The sequence below is a fragment of the Pteropus vampyrus genome, unplaced genomic scaffold (genome assembly GCF_000151845.1).
Source record: "Pteropus vampyrus isolate Shadow unplaced genomic scaffold, Pvam_2.0 Scaffold174, whole genome shotgun sequence".
Taxonomy (NCBI): domain Eukaryota; kingdom Metazoa; phylum Chordata; class Mammalia; order Chiroptera; family Pteropodidae; genus Pteropus; species Pteropus vampyrus.
In genome coordinates, this window is record NW_011888955.1 from 1844006 (window position 1) to 1858078 (window position 14073).

The 14073-nt window shown below is 47.8% G+C and overlaps 1 protein-coding gene across 1 annotated transcript in view; it reads right to left on the reverse strand.

Annotated features, from left to right (window-relative positions):
• Window positions 1–5330, reverse strand: part of PRDM5 (PR/SET domain 5) — a 101136-nt gene extending 95806 nt beyond the window's left edge. Inside the window, exons 1-2 of the mRNA XM_023536966.1 lie at window positions 5304–5330; window positions 4138–4221 (exon numbers count right to left, since the gene is read on the reverse strand). Coding sequence (XP_023392734.1) covers window positions 4138–4221; window positions 5304–5315 — 96 coding nt within the window. The 5' untranslated portion in view covers window positions 5316–5330. The remainder of the gene's footprint in view (window positions 1–4137; window positions 4222–5303) is intronic.
• Window positions 5331–14073: the final 8743 nt, after the last annotated feature.

The following is a 14073-nucleotide window of genomic DNA, read 5'->3' on the forward strand; positions in this document are numbered from 1 at the left end:
CTACTCCTTAGACAGGATAATGCTTCCCGACATTTCCTTTTGCAGAGAACAGTCACTTAACGGGCAGGCACCATGCTGCGCTGGATAAGTGATCAAAGCCAAGATGTTTTTAAAGCGCTATTTCGTAAAGCTAAAAACCCATCACTATTCCAAACGCGTATAGTTTCTTCTGCTACCCTTGTTTCCAAACGTCAGTTGGTTCTAATGTGACCGATACACAAGGACATAACACGAAGTGTTTGCTTGTGCGGTTCTGTCTCCCAGAGCACGAGGTGAACGCAGGAGACAGCATCCGCTGAACAGGGCGCACAGAGGGCCACGCACCCCGCACCCCGAGGACCTCCCAGCTTCCCCGGCTCACGGGTGCTGAGAGACACAGCGATCCACTTCAGGTGCCACAACCCTCCGCCCAACTCCAGACAACCCCCGCCATCGCCACTTCGTAAGAACTCACGAGTCGCAACCCTTCCGACAGGTATTTCCACGAGCCAATTTCAGAGCTTTTTAAAGGTAAATCGACATATCTTTCGCAGTATGTACTTAATTTTTAACCATTTAATGATCCCGCCTGGGCAAAGCAACCTCATCGTCAGCCAGTTCAAAAATGACTATGTGACATGCGAGGGGATTTCTGCTACAGAAGGGGGAGTCCGTGTGCGCTGCGGACACTACTTGTCCGACCCTGCCCGATGCCTGCCACCGGCTTGAGGACTAGGCCACTACCACGGCTGGCAGAGCAGAGAGGTGGAAAGAGCATGGGGTAATGTCACCACGCTAACTAAACAACCATCCCTGAAGCCTGCCCGACTGTTGAATTTCCTCTTATGTGACATAATGTCCTCATTCTGTAAGTGAGTTGGAGTTGCCATTGTTTGCAGCCAAATGCAGCTATTTGATAAAATTCCTACAGCGCCGTAAGCTCTGACCAGAACCACAAACGTGGTGAAGCGCTCCGATACTGCTGATACTGTTGGTTTGCTTTTTTCCTAACCAACTTAGTGAGCCTGGATTCCTAACATGCTTGGAAGCATATCTGAGGTTTGGCTGAATGGCCAGGAGTTGGCTGACACACTCAGGTAGGAGCCCGCTCTGTGAAAAGCAGAGAAAAGACAACCACATACCCAAAGCAGAACTTCCAAAAGACAGGTGACGTTCAACTGCTTTGCTTCAGCCCCGGCTAGAGGTCTAGAGCCAGGAGGGTGGACCGTGACGTGGCGTTAGGGTTCCCGGTGTTCCACCGGGCTTCCTAGGTGGTACTTTTCCACTATCGTGTGTCTACACTAAGTGATTCCATTTGGAAACTAAAACAAAACGTTATCATCTGCGAAAGAGAAACATTTGGTGAAGAGACTTCTTTGTTGCAAACACCTAAAAGGACTTCCATAAACAGTCAAGGGAAATAAAAGGTTTTAAACAATTGGAAACATTTCTTCCAAAAATAAAACACATTGGAAACTTGGGGCTGAATCAAGTTCCCAAAGAGCAGAAGAGCTGTAATCACAGAACTGCAAGAAGAGAGGGAAACAGCTAAAGAAAACGTCCAGTGTGATATCCAACCAATCAGCTTCTCTGAAAACCAAATTCCAGTCAAATCACCATCTTCACGACAAAGAAAAACGTCTACGAAGCAGAAAAATCCCAAGGTATTAAAATACTAAGGGAACTGATAAGTTTTCTCTTTTTTTGAACCTTTAAATTACATATGTCCTAAGAATGCCAGAGGTAAAAATAACATACATATACGCAGTGTGTTTACTGAGTATGAGTGGGTTATTAAATATGGAGTCTGAAATGAACCGTACTATTATCCGATTATATTTACGTTCTAGATACGGTGCTAAGACCTGAGGAGTGACAATGAGTTTGACCACGCCTTGCCTCCAAAAGGTCGCTGCGGAGGAAGTGGTCCCCCACCCCGGCCTGCCACCCCCTTCGCTCTCTCTCCAACTGCCCTGTCTCAGAAACGTCACCACCTGCCACCCAGGCCAGACATTTCAGCCATTCTGGACTTGTCTCTTTCAACACACAATCCATCGGCAAGCCCCACTGGTGTGAGTTACTGCCCATGACATACGAGCAGAAGCCAGCCATTGTCACCAACCCCACGGCTCAGGCCACCACCGAATCGCTCCTGGAGCACGGGCCGGACGCGACTCCCGCCTCCCGCAGCCTGCTCTCCACCCGGCATGCTCAGGGCTCTCCTCCAGGGGTGAGCACAGCCCAGCAGGCTGCAGAGTCCCTTCGATGGCCTTCGGCCGCTGGTCTGCATTTCCCAGGTGACGAAGCTGAGCGTCCTTCGTGGTCATCGGCCGTGCGGACGTCTTCTGGTGTGACGCGCCTGTTCGCGTGTTTTGCCCATTTTTCTTTCCTTTTCTTCTATCGCTTCATAGTTCTTAATTTATTTCGGATACAAACCCTTTTTCAGACAAGGGTGTTACGAACGCCTTCCCGCCCTGCCGCCTGCTTCTCATTCCTTTCGTGGTATGTTCCGATGAACAGTAAGGTCTCCAGTGTATTGTTTTCCCCTTTACAGCGTTGACTGCTTATTATTAAAGAACCCTCCACCCATTCTAAGATCATGAAGGTATTATTCTCCTACATTTTCTCCTAAAGGTTTATTATTGTTTTTATCTTACATGTGTACATTTACAATGATTAAAGTAATTTTTTATATATGAGATGAGTTAGGGGTCAAAATTTTTTTTTTTCTCTTAAGAATACTGTTTTCACCCAACACCATTGGTCCCTCCCTCCCCAGGTCCCTCCCCAGACCCCTCTCCAGGCTCACCTCTGGTGTCCTCCAAGTAAGTCAGGCCATAATTTTCTACGCAGTTGACGTGCAAATCTATCCAGAATCCACTCTACAGACCCAACTCTTGCCACACGAGGGACAAAGGTCAAGAGTTAAGGAGCGGCGTGGGAGGCCCGCGTTCTGGCCTAGGATCTGTCACATCCTCCAATCCAGCTTTTCTGGGGCCATGAACTTGCAGAGCTACGGTATGCTCAAAACACGAGGCAGACATTTGAATCTTCACCTGGCTCCTACCTGTCCCGCCTTGGTGAGAACCCAGGAGAGAGGAGTTATTAACTAGGAAGCATCGCCAGGGTGTAAGCGGCCTGGGGACTGGGGGCTGGAAAGGAAGTTTCCCAAAACAATCCATATGGACTGTTTTTAAAGTCCAATTACATAAGGGGCCCCAACTCACCTAGTTTAATATCATGGTAAATGTACACATGTTCATTTATTTTGAAACAATAACTTACTATAACTGTAGGAGATTTCACAATTCATACAAAAACACCTACACATCATCTCATCATATATTTTAGTAGCTATATTTCTGAAAACATGTTATTTACCCAGAAGTTCAAAATCTTTTCCGCTGACAAAAATAAAGTATAATAATTTGATATTGCACATTTGTAATATGCAGCTATCTGGTAGGTTATAATGACCACCCGCCCTGGTAATTCCACTGCCTTATGTAAAAACAAACAAACAAACAAACAAACAAAAACAGTTTTCCTCATGAGCCTTCAAGGGGATAGATTTAGAAACACAAATGTAAAACTTTTTAGATGCCATTAAGTCAGGGTCAGGCAGGTAAAGCAGACTGCCCTCAACTCACTTTGTGTGTCTCACACCATGTTACTTCTAGAACCTTACAAGACCACACCTCCTTAAGAGGAATTAAAACTACAATTAAAACTACATTTTTAAATATGTAGTTTTATTTTTTTAAATAATTAAAACTACAATTAATTATCTTTTAAATAATGAAAACTACAATTGAGAAATAAAAGGTAAAGTATAATTTCATTCACAGAAATTGAAATTCTCAGTCCACTAAAAGAACATGCTTATTTTGCAATCCAAACATCCTTATGTATGAAAAACTTCTTTTTCAGTGATAAACTATATAAACTTTAGAGTTCTAGAAGAATTGACTAGGAAGATATTTCAACACTATTTTTTTTGGATGCTAACCTTTCAAATTATTCTGGTTCCTTAAAATGGAAAGATGTCGATGCTTAAAGAGTCAACTGGAATCAATATGTATTAACGCGTCTTGTAAAAGCACTAAATGGTATCACGAGACACATTTTCAATACGTAAAATGGCAATCGCGCCCTCACCTCCCACATCAGCCTGTAATCCACGTTTTCATCCAAGTCTTCGGGCTTCCTCTTCTCTCCAGCAAACGGTCCAAACTTTTCACCCTGGGAAGCGATGATTATATTGAAAAAGGGTTAGTACCACAACAAAGTCACCAAAATAAACTGTTATTTCTCTTCTGGAAAATTTTTTTCCTCTAAATTATCATGCCCAATGATTGAGACACATTTAAAATATCAACGAATTGATACAACACAAAATATTTACATAGTTAACATCCAACCTAATCTGCTTTTAGCCTAAGAGCCTGAATCCAGAATTAAAGAGCCCAAGGATGAAATGGCTTATTGCTCAGATTCCGACAGGGCTCTAAACAGCGTACTGACAGGTTTCGACCCACTGCCATCTCTAGCGAGTGGTCCTAAAATGACAAGCATCGAGTTCTGCCTGGCTTGAGAGACAAGCCCACCAGGCTAAAAACCATCTGGTTCCCATACAAATCATAATCCCTCCCAGAGATGAACACAAAAGTAGCGTGCCCTTGTCAGAGGAAGACCGTTCATAAATAACATTTAAATTCTGCTGCCAATGGTTCACACGGCCGAGGGGGCACACTGGAGACCAGCCTCTCTCAAGGTGCCCGCTCTGCAGCCCGCCTGCAGGAGAATTTCAAATTCGGAATCCTGGACTTAGCAACATCAGACTTTGGCAGGGGGACGTGGGGTGTTGCACATTCCACGAGTGCCCAGGTGAGGACCGCTGGTGTCTGTATTGCAGGCGGGGCTGTCCCCTGCAGTTGGCCCCACGAGAACCCCTGAGGCAGAGCGAAGGGAGAGGCGACACCTTTCTCACCAAGGCCACCGCCACAGGGGCTGGAGAGACAGCAGGTCGAGTGGGGTCCGTCTGCGTGGCCAGGCGTTCTGCAGAAGTGTGTGCGAGGGAGCCGGCCCCGGCCAGCGCTCTCTCAGCTGGCCACGCCGGGCCTTCGGTAGCACCTTCCCATCACGAGGAGGTGGGGGAGCCACCGAAGATGCCGCCGAAGCCACCCAATCCCCAGGGGCTTTTGATGAACACCATGTTACTTCTAGAACCTTACGAGGAAAATAAATTACTTAATGAATAATGGAAAACCCAGCTCCTGGGAACGGTAAACTGGGAAAGCTTAAAGGAATTACAAGGAGCTCACCCAGCCCCCCATCCTACAGATGAGGAGAAGAGGCTCTGAGGGGCCAGGGATAATGGCAGAGCCACAAGATCTGGTCTTCGATGTTAACTCGGGGGCAGAAGACACTCCAGAGATGGCTCGGGTCCAGATCGTCACCCACGCCCCAGCACCAGCATGCGAGAGAGGCAGGGAGGCCGCCGCTCACAGTAGCGCAGAGGCACCGGAACCAAGCTCAGGGAGCAGATTTCAGAGAGGGTGGAGGCCGGCTCTGCTTCTGGATCCCTCCAGGCGTCACCAGCCGCTTCGTGCTGACACTGGGCTCTCAGAGTCACTCCCCACGCAGACACGACAGCCCCCAAGATGCCCCCAAAGCCACAACAAAGGGAGTCACTTCTCACGTCAACGTGGGGCCTTCTCAGTATCGGACGGCAGGTCACGAAAGCTGCTGAGGACGAAGGAAGCGGGAAGGGAGTATTTGCTCAACTCTCTGTGCCACGCTCCAAGTCGTCCGATGTGAGGATGTCCCCACTTCACAGTGAGGGAAACTGGGACTCCGAGAGACTTAATTATTGACTGAATTGAGGTCGGTCACCTGGCAAAGACCAGAGAAAGGACGGGGGACCAGTGGCTCGTTCTGAGTGCAGAGCACGGGCACTGTCCCCTTCCCCGCGCGGCCACTCGAAACCCTGACGAATGACCGCGGGACGCAGGGCCAGGTGGGCGCACGACTGTCTCCTCGCTTCCTGCTGACAACCTTTAGTCACGTCGCCCGCCAGCCGTGCCACGCTTCCAGCGGCCACTCCCCACACGGACCGCTGGACGGAATGAAGAACCCGACACCCTGGTGTCAAAGCCAACCCGGGAGACACGGCAGGGAACAGGTGCTTCCGGCAGTGAACTCGAGGGCCCGATGCTGACGCACACGGGTCAGCTTTTCACTGTGCTCGGCCCCGTTTCGGCCTTTATCCACGACTGCAGAAGGTAACGATCTGAGCACACGAGTTCCAACGCGAGTGACCTGCCCGCGCTAGTCAGCACAAACTTGGAGGGAAAAAACAAAGCGATCAACTGGGCGGTGTTCCAAGGACTGAAAAAGAAGAGCTAGAAACCCAAATAAGTGCCCCAGGATCCGCACAGATGCCCGCTTGGACGCGGGCCTGGTAAGATCACAGAGGACTCACGGCTTTGAGGGTCCAGAATGAGAAACCAGCACGGTGGCTGTAAAGCCTCGTTATTCACAGAGACCGATCACTCTGCCATAAAGTCAAACTACCAAACTATTAAGAAATCCGACTTTCTATTTTTTCCTCAACCCAGAGTAAGAAACGCATTTCGCATCTCAGCCTAGCATAGTCACGTTTACACACAGGAATGCACACGTGTAAAACTAAAATATAAATTTCCTGAAACAATACGACCCTTTCTCTGGACGATGCACCTCCATATTTTCTACTCCATCTTAATCGCTCATTTTAAGATACTGGTTTTGACCCAATAAGTTAATTTCGCTGTGCGCCCATGGGTTGCCACCCAGTGTGAAAACCACTGACTTGAAAACACACACAGAGAGGCAAACGCACAGGCACACCTGGCCCTCCGCCGCAGCACACTCGTGAGTGTGTCAGAATAAGCCGATCGAACAAATCTGAGTTTCTGTGGCTGCAAGATTACAAAAATGTGAAGCGCCGACTCCTAATTGCCCACAGCATTTGCGGTAAGAAACGCTGAGCATGATGAAAGCAATTTATGTTTGGCTTTAGACGACGATTTTATACCCACTAGACCCGCTCTTGCTGAGGCTGCCCCTCAGAGCCCCAGGTCCCGCTACCCGCCCCATGCCCTCCTCCAAACCTGTGTTCACTGTGGCTCCTACTACGCAAACTGCACTTCCTTACAATTAGAGTTGTGTTTTACACACTGCTCTGTTCACTAACCACTTCCTGTGGAAGTTCTAACCTGACGATAAGCCTCTTCTGCCTTGGGGGCTTCGAACCTGTTCTGGTAACATCCATACGAAAGGAAAACCTGAAGCACGTATCATATATATATTTTATATATACATATATGTATAATATTTTTCTTTTAGTTGAACCATATGAAATTGTCTATATTCGACCATTTTGGGCCTACGAAAATGAAAAACTTTCATGATTACAATATAAATTACACATACACGTGTGTAATAAACATATTGAACAACTAAGGTGAGGTTCATAATTCATGATAGGGAGGGAACCGATACCTCAAATTCCAAAACTTTCCAGCCGACTTCCTGCCATCGTGGGTTTCACTTCCTGTGATGAAGCTGCAGAGGACCTCACACCTCACAGCAGCGGGAGCACGGCGGGCTCTACCGTCTCCTCGCCTTTCACGTGTGCCCACCTTAGTGCTAGCGCCTCGGTCTGTGGTTTCATGGCAGGACCCTCCCAAGGGCCACACGCTCAAATGCGTCCAAGTTAGGCAGGAAGCAGCATGACACCAGACATCCCGCAACAGATGCGTGAGGGACACGTCGGGGAGCGGGCTGGAGGCGGGCTGGGCGGGGGACGCGCACGCCGGCTTACACAGGTTTTCACCCCGCCTGAACGCTGCCGGGCAGCTGCAGGCATTTCAGGGAGGCCAACGACTCAGGTTACGGTGCGAGAGCGTGACTGTTCTCTATGGGCAATGACGTCCTAGTTTTCAGATTTCTGAGCAGGTCAAATAAAAAGTGACTCCAAGACAAATTCCACCTGCAGACACCGAACTGTCCAAGCCACACTCCGCTCTCAGGCCAGCGGGATGCCCGGTCTGCAGTGGGGCTTCTTCGCCGTCTCCGAACGAAACAAAATCCGTTCGATTTGCCGCCCACTGTTAGACGATACCTTCTAATAAACAACAATAACAAGATGAACGGCTGCGAACATGGGCCATTTTCTCTCATTTTGCTAAATATTAATAGTGAGAAGTCGAAAGTAAGATTTACTGCAAATCTCTGTCGGAAGAGTGGGAAAGCACCGGCCGAGGCCTCGAGAGATCTGGATCCCGACCCTCGCACTGCCGTGAATTAGCTGCGACAATTAGGCTGTCGCCAATGGCTGAACTTTAGTCTCCTCACCTGTAAAACTTAGGGATTGGGATTCGTTGATTTCTAAGATTTCTTCCCACGGACCAAACTTAGAACAATCTGAGAAGCAAAGAGGATAAGAGCGTAATGGATGGAAACACATTAGCAAATTCTTAAGTCCAGAATGATAGTCAGACGGAGTGAGAAGAAAATTTTGTTTTCAAAAACCTCGCTCGCCATCACTAGAAGATAACAGCTTAGTGAAACCAGTAAAGAGGAAGAAGTTAGTCCGGGTCCCACCTTCTCCTCGGAGCCCGAGTTCGGGATAGGCAGACAGCAGCCAGAGTCCTCTCTACAGAGGCGTGCTAGCTTAAAAGTAACGGAGGACTATCTGAGTGAAATCCCCATTCCGAAGACCCTAACGATATAACTGTCTCGGGCAAGGATTCTCCACGGATGCTGAAACCATTAGGCAAAAGGCTGATACGGCGAAGCAGATACTCACTCGACGTCAACTCACAGGTGGGCAGTTAAGCACAAAGCGCCCTGACAGTGGGAAAGGCACACCCAACAGTGCTGGCTTTGGGAACGGTGGGGAGACCAGGTAGGCTGTACCCCTGCTAAGAGGCAGTGTGGAGTAAACCATCCTCGGCCTTTGTGCCCCAAGGTCTTCCAGAGAGGGTGAGGAGCATTTGCAGAACTCCCCAGAGGCGGAGGGGCGGGCCAGCATGCACGGACCTCTTCCCCAGGCCCGGCTCTCACCCAGCACCTGGGGCATCAGCGCCGCCTGCAAAAGCACAGGTGGCGTTTGCCCCCTGCATTCCTGCCTGTTCCCACTACTAAAACTGCATGATCCACTTCCAGGTAGAACGTATTCCGAGGATGAGGAGAAATGTTTAATGCACAGTGTCAGTGCGTAAAAACAATTTTTTTTAAAAAGTCAGATAACCTGTATCTAACTTCCAGGTAAAAAGAAATGCAGAAGATAGAGAAACACATTAAATATAAAAGCCACGAGGAAACAATCAGATTGTGAGACACTCTACAACCATCTGATCGCTGGAGAAAATCACTGTTACTCTAGAAAAGGGAATGGGATGAGGGAGGCCATTGAAAGAGATTTAACAGACGTAACCAAACGTGATAGGTGGCCCATGATGGGATCCTGGTTCAAAACCAAACAGCTATAACAACGTGCTGGAGGCCATCGCAATAACGTGAATGCGGGCTGGAATTGGAAGACATTAGGGAATTACCGTGATTTCTGTCGGACTTTACGATATGATGGCTGTTTAGGAGAATGTCCTTATGCTGAAATATCGAGAAGTGAATTGTCATAAAGTCTATAATTTACTTTGAAATGGTTCAGCAAATAAAAAATATACATAGAGATGAAATAAATTATGTTAAAGTGAATCGATCTGCAGTTGAGTCATCTGTATGTGAAGCAAGGATGGTTTTTCACAGAAGGAGGCTGGAGTCCCGCTTAGAACACAATTACATCCCAGCATTAAACTGCTGGGCATGCGTGCGCTCTTGCGGCACAATCAGGCCTTCGAGAAAGTACTTTTCTGAAAACATGCAGCTCTGAAAAAATACCCAATCTTCCTTCCCTACTGTGACTGCCCAGCAGAGACACGCTGCGTCCCTACGTCCATCCTCCTTAGTGCTAGACACTGACTTTGTCCAGAGTGCTAACGTATCCAGCTAGAAAACTACCTTTACCCGCTCTCTGTGAAGGCAGAGAAGACAGCTAAGAACCCGCAGGCAGAAATCACCGTACTACGGATCCACCACAAAAGCTCCGAGCTGAGCGCCAAGGCAGCTGGTAGGCACACCCTAATGCCTCGATTACTCCCCCTTGCGCTCCACCTGGAAGAACAGCATGTGAGCCGGAGCTAACGCAGCCATCCTGAGGCCAAGAAAATTGCAGACTTCCATCCAGACCTTTCCAACCATTGAACTGATAGCAGCCAATGCCCACCTGCTAACTTCCCGTTATAGGGAAAAGATGATCCCCAAGGTTTAATCACTGCAAGTGTCTCTATGACTCTCAGCTGATACGACAGATGTTGGAGGTTAAAAGAAGTACGTGCGTGCCCAGGATATGACAGAATTGCTCTTTATGAAATGCATCGCGAATAAAATAAATTTGAAAAGGGAAATGCATGAGGGTTGCAAAGAAGAAGAGATTCCGGGCATATCGTGACCCGAATGCAGCATCTTCTCCCCTTAAACTCAACCTTCAGCTACTCCAGCAAAGCGACCTACCGTCCCGTGCAGGCAAGTGGGTGGGGTGAGGCTGCCTCTCCGACGGGCCGAGTCATCAACCGGAAAATCTCATCCTTCCAATTTCTCAAACTAACATCCTCGGAATATCCTTCATCCTATCCTCTCTTCGCCCACATCGCAGCAGCATATTCTGTCCCCGCTGTGGTCACAGTACGCCGCCAGCATTGCCACCACCCTGATAAAGGCTAGCACCATCTCTCACTTGAAACGCTGCAGCAGGACCCTGCCAAGCCTCCCAGCGTGAACACGTGCCCCAGTCAGAGTGGTCCTCGATAAAGTCAAGTCAGAGCCGACGCCCCTCCGCACGAAGCCCTGCCACGGCTCCCCACTCACTCCCAGCAACGCTCACATCTTCACGGTGGCCAGAAAGGCCCCAGGACCTGTGGCTCTTCTCCCACCCCTTCCCCTGGACTCAGCCCCCTCGTTCACCCCATTCCAGCCTCGCCGGCCTCCTTGTCCTGGACCGCAAAAGGCAAAGCCCATCCATCCTAGGGCCTTTGCTCTGGCTGCTGCCTAGAAGGTTCTTGCCCCGCAAAAATGCAAGGCTACTTGCCTCCCACCCTTTGAGTCACTGCCTAGACCTCCCCTGCTTGGTCGGGATGGACAGGGCCACCTACTGAAGAACTGGGTGCAACAAGACTTGAATAAAGAAAAATTACACATAACCACAGCACGGAATATACTCAGTCTCTAAAGATAATAAATTGAGCCAAAGTAAATTACCCTGAGGGATTTCCACAAGACACTGTCAAATGAGAAATGCTAGGTGACGAAATGAGTTTACTCTTTTCTCATTTTTGTAAAATAATTTTTTCAAAGTGCATAAGTGGGTGTCTCTATCTGTGATATATGAGCATATAGATACAGCATTTTATCAGCATAGAGAAAAGAATCTGTTGAGTTTGCAGTGAAAAGGATTGACGGAATGATCTGAGTTCCAATTCTGATTCGTCCGCTTCTTACTGATTTAACCTTCCTCGAAATTAGTTCTCTCATCTATAAAACAAGGATAACAATGGCCCCCTCGCAGGCTTGCGGTAGGGCTTAAATACAGACCGTGCAATGCACCCAGTGGCTGTCACCAATGTCACTGACCCCGCTGTCACTAGCAACTAGCCCAGTGCCTAACAAGTCTAGTTGTGCAATAAATATTACTTTAAAGAATTAACTGTAGCTGTTATTATCTCTCTCTCTCACATGCACACACCCCCAAATATGAAGTTTCTGAAGAACAATTAATTTAGGCGAAATAGTTATACATTTTTTTAAAATCAGTAGTAACACCAGGATGTACAAAGCTGCATCGAGTGTAAACGTGTGAACACAGAAAAGAGAGAGCACATGTGGCAGGCTCCGACGGTCACTACCCTCCCTCTGATTATGTTTCTAGATTAGTTATCATCGCCCACCAGGAATTACAAGCAAACATCAGAATTTCAGCCCTAGCACAAACAGCCATTGTTTCTTCATGAGTCACTTTCTAAGCTGACCAACAAAACGCCTTATTCCCCCAAATCGAGTCTTCTGGCATTACATTTATACATACTGTATGAGTTTTCCTCTGTTTTTACTGACTTTTCTTTTTAGGTTTCCTCTCTCCCATGTTTTTCTAACTCTACCCATCCTGCCTTTTTTCTTTTTTTCTTTTTTTTTTTTTGTTTATTGTATTTTCACAAACTCAGACTTAACTCTTTATTTCAGGTGTTTTCACTTGAGATTTTGCCTCAGCAAATGTTTTGACTACGAACCCCTCATCAAGGTGTCTGCCTTGGTTTGCAAGAGAGGGAGTCGGAATTGAGGGATTATTAGCTTCAAGACTCCCGCAAAGATTCACTGGGCTTCAGTGTCTTCACGTGTAGAACGAGTGTGCAAATTAGATTACTCCCGAAGGTCTTTTCAACAGCGCCACTGAGAACACTATCAGGATCTACTCCTCCCTATTCTAGGTCTCGCATGCACACTTTCTCTTCCTCTTTGTTAAGGAACAGCTCGCCCGGGCTTTACTGCATGAGTAGTGCCAGAATCAATACTAAAAGCAGGGCAGAAGTTCGTCAATATGGAAGCAGTGGGTCCATTTTATCGGGACCAGTATATGAGCAAGGACTCACCCCAGGTGGTCATCGTAAAATGTCTCACGTGCTCCAGGCAAGGAAGAATTTGACTTTGGAGGCCTGGTGGGATGAATAGCAGCCTTCCAAAAAAAGGTCACATTCTAATCCCCAGAACTTGCGGGTGTATCACCTTAAGAGGTAAAAGAGACTTTGCGGATGGGATTACATTAGGGATTTTGAGATTACCCTGGATGGATGATGTGGGTGGACCCAAAGTCCTCACAAGGGTCTTTGGAAGAGGAGGCAGGAGGGTCAGGGTCAGAGAAGGAGGTGTGAGTGATACTGGAGCGATGTGGGACCATGAGGAAGGAACACGGGCAGCGTCCGGGACACTGGGAAAGGCAAAGATGTAAACTCTCTTTAGAGCCTCCAGGAGGAACCAGCCTGCCCACTCCGTGTCAGATTTATATTCTCCAGAACCATAATATAACAAATTTGTGTTGTTATAAGCCACTAAGCTTGTAATAATTCGTTACAGCAGTAACAGGAAACTCATACCCTGTGCAGTCAGTAAGTCGCGCCTGACAAGCAGCTGTGGATAAGATCTAGAATATCTGGGCAGTCAGAACCAGAAATCTGCATTTGCTCATGAGAAGAGCAGAGAGTAGGGTGCTGTTCGAGGGCTCATCGATACAGGGCATCACTCGGGAGCCCCATGGGCAAAAAGCACAGGGTTGAGAGGGAAGGGGGCCAGGAACAGAGCAGACCCAAAGGGGTCAGCTCACTGTAGCTGGGGTATGTATCCGGTTCAGTTCACCTGGGCCTTAGCAATGCCCCTTTGCTACTTCTGCTGGGATTAGGGGGCCAGAAATCTGGGAGAGACATAATACCTTATTTCATTTATATTTAGTTACCTCCTTTTTAGCTTTCTTTAGCTTTCCTTTTAGTCGCAGGGTATACAAGTTAAAGGGCTTCTAGAGATACAGGAAGATAACTGAGTATCTGAAGTTCAGCTAAGGTTTTGGCCAGCTAAGGAAGAATGAACTCCAAAGCAGAAAGATCTGAAAGGTCGACACAAAGGCCGTGGCAAAATTTTGACGAGACATAATAACGGAGCAAGTGCGTAATCTGTAAACTGGGGCTAACAATAAACCTTCGAAGGCCCTCGTACGGTAAAATAATATCTATGAGTGAGTAACATACGCGGAGTGAAGAGAAAGCCCAGCCTTCATACGTGTGACCGGCCGCATGTGACAGTTCCGGGCTGCCCATGGACTCCTCTGCTCGAGGTGGAAATGTCTAAAAAACTCCCTGGTCTGAAGGAAGGTCTGTCCCAAGGGCTGGCCCTTAAAGCACTGCTTCTGTTCCACTGCCAAAGATGCTACCTACAAACCATTCCACT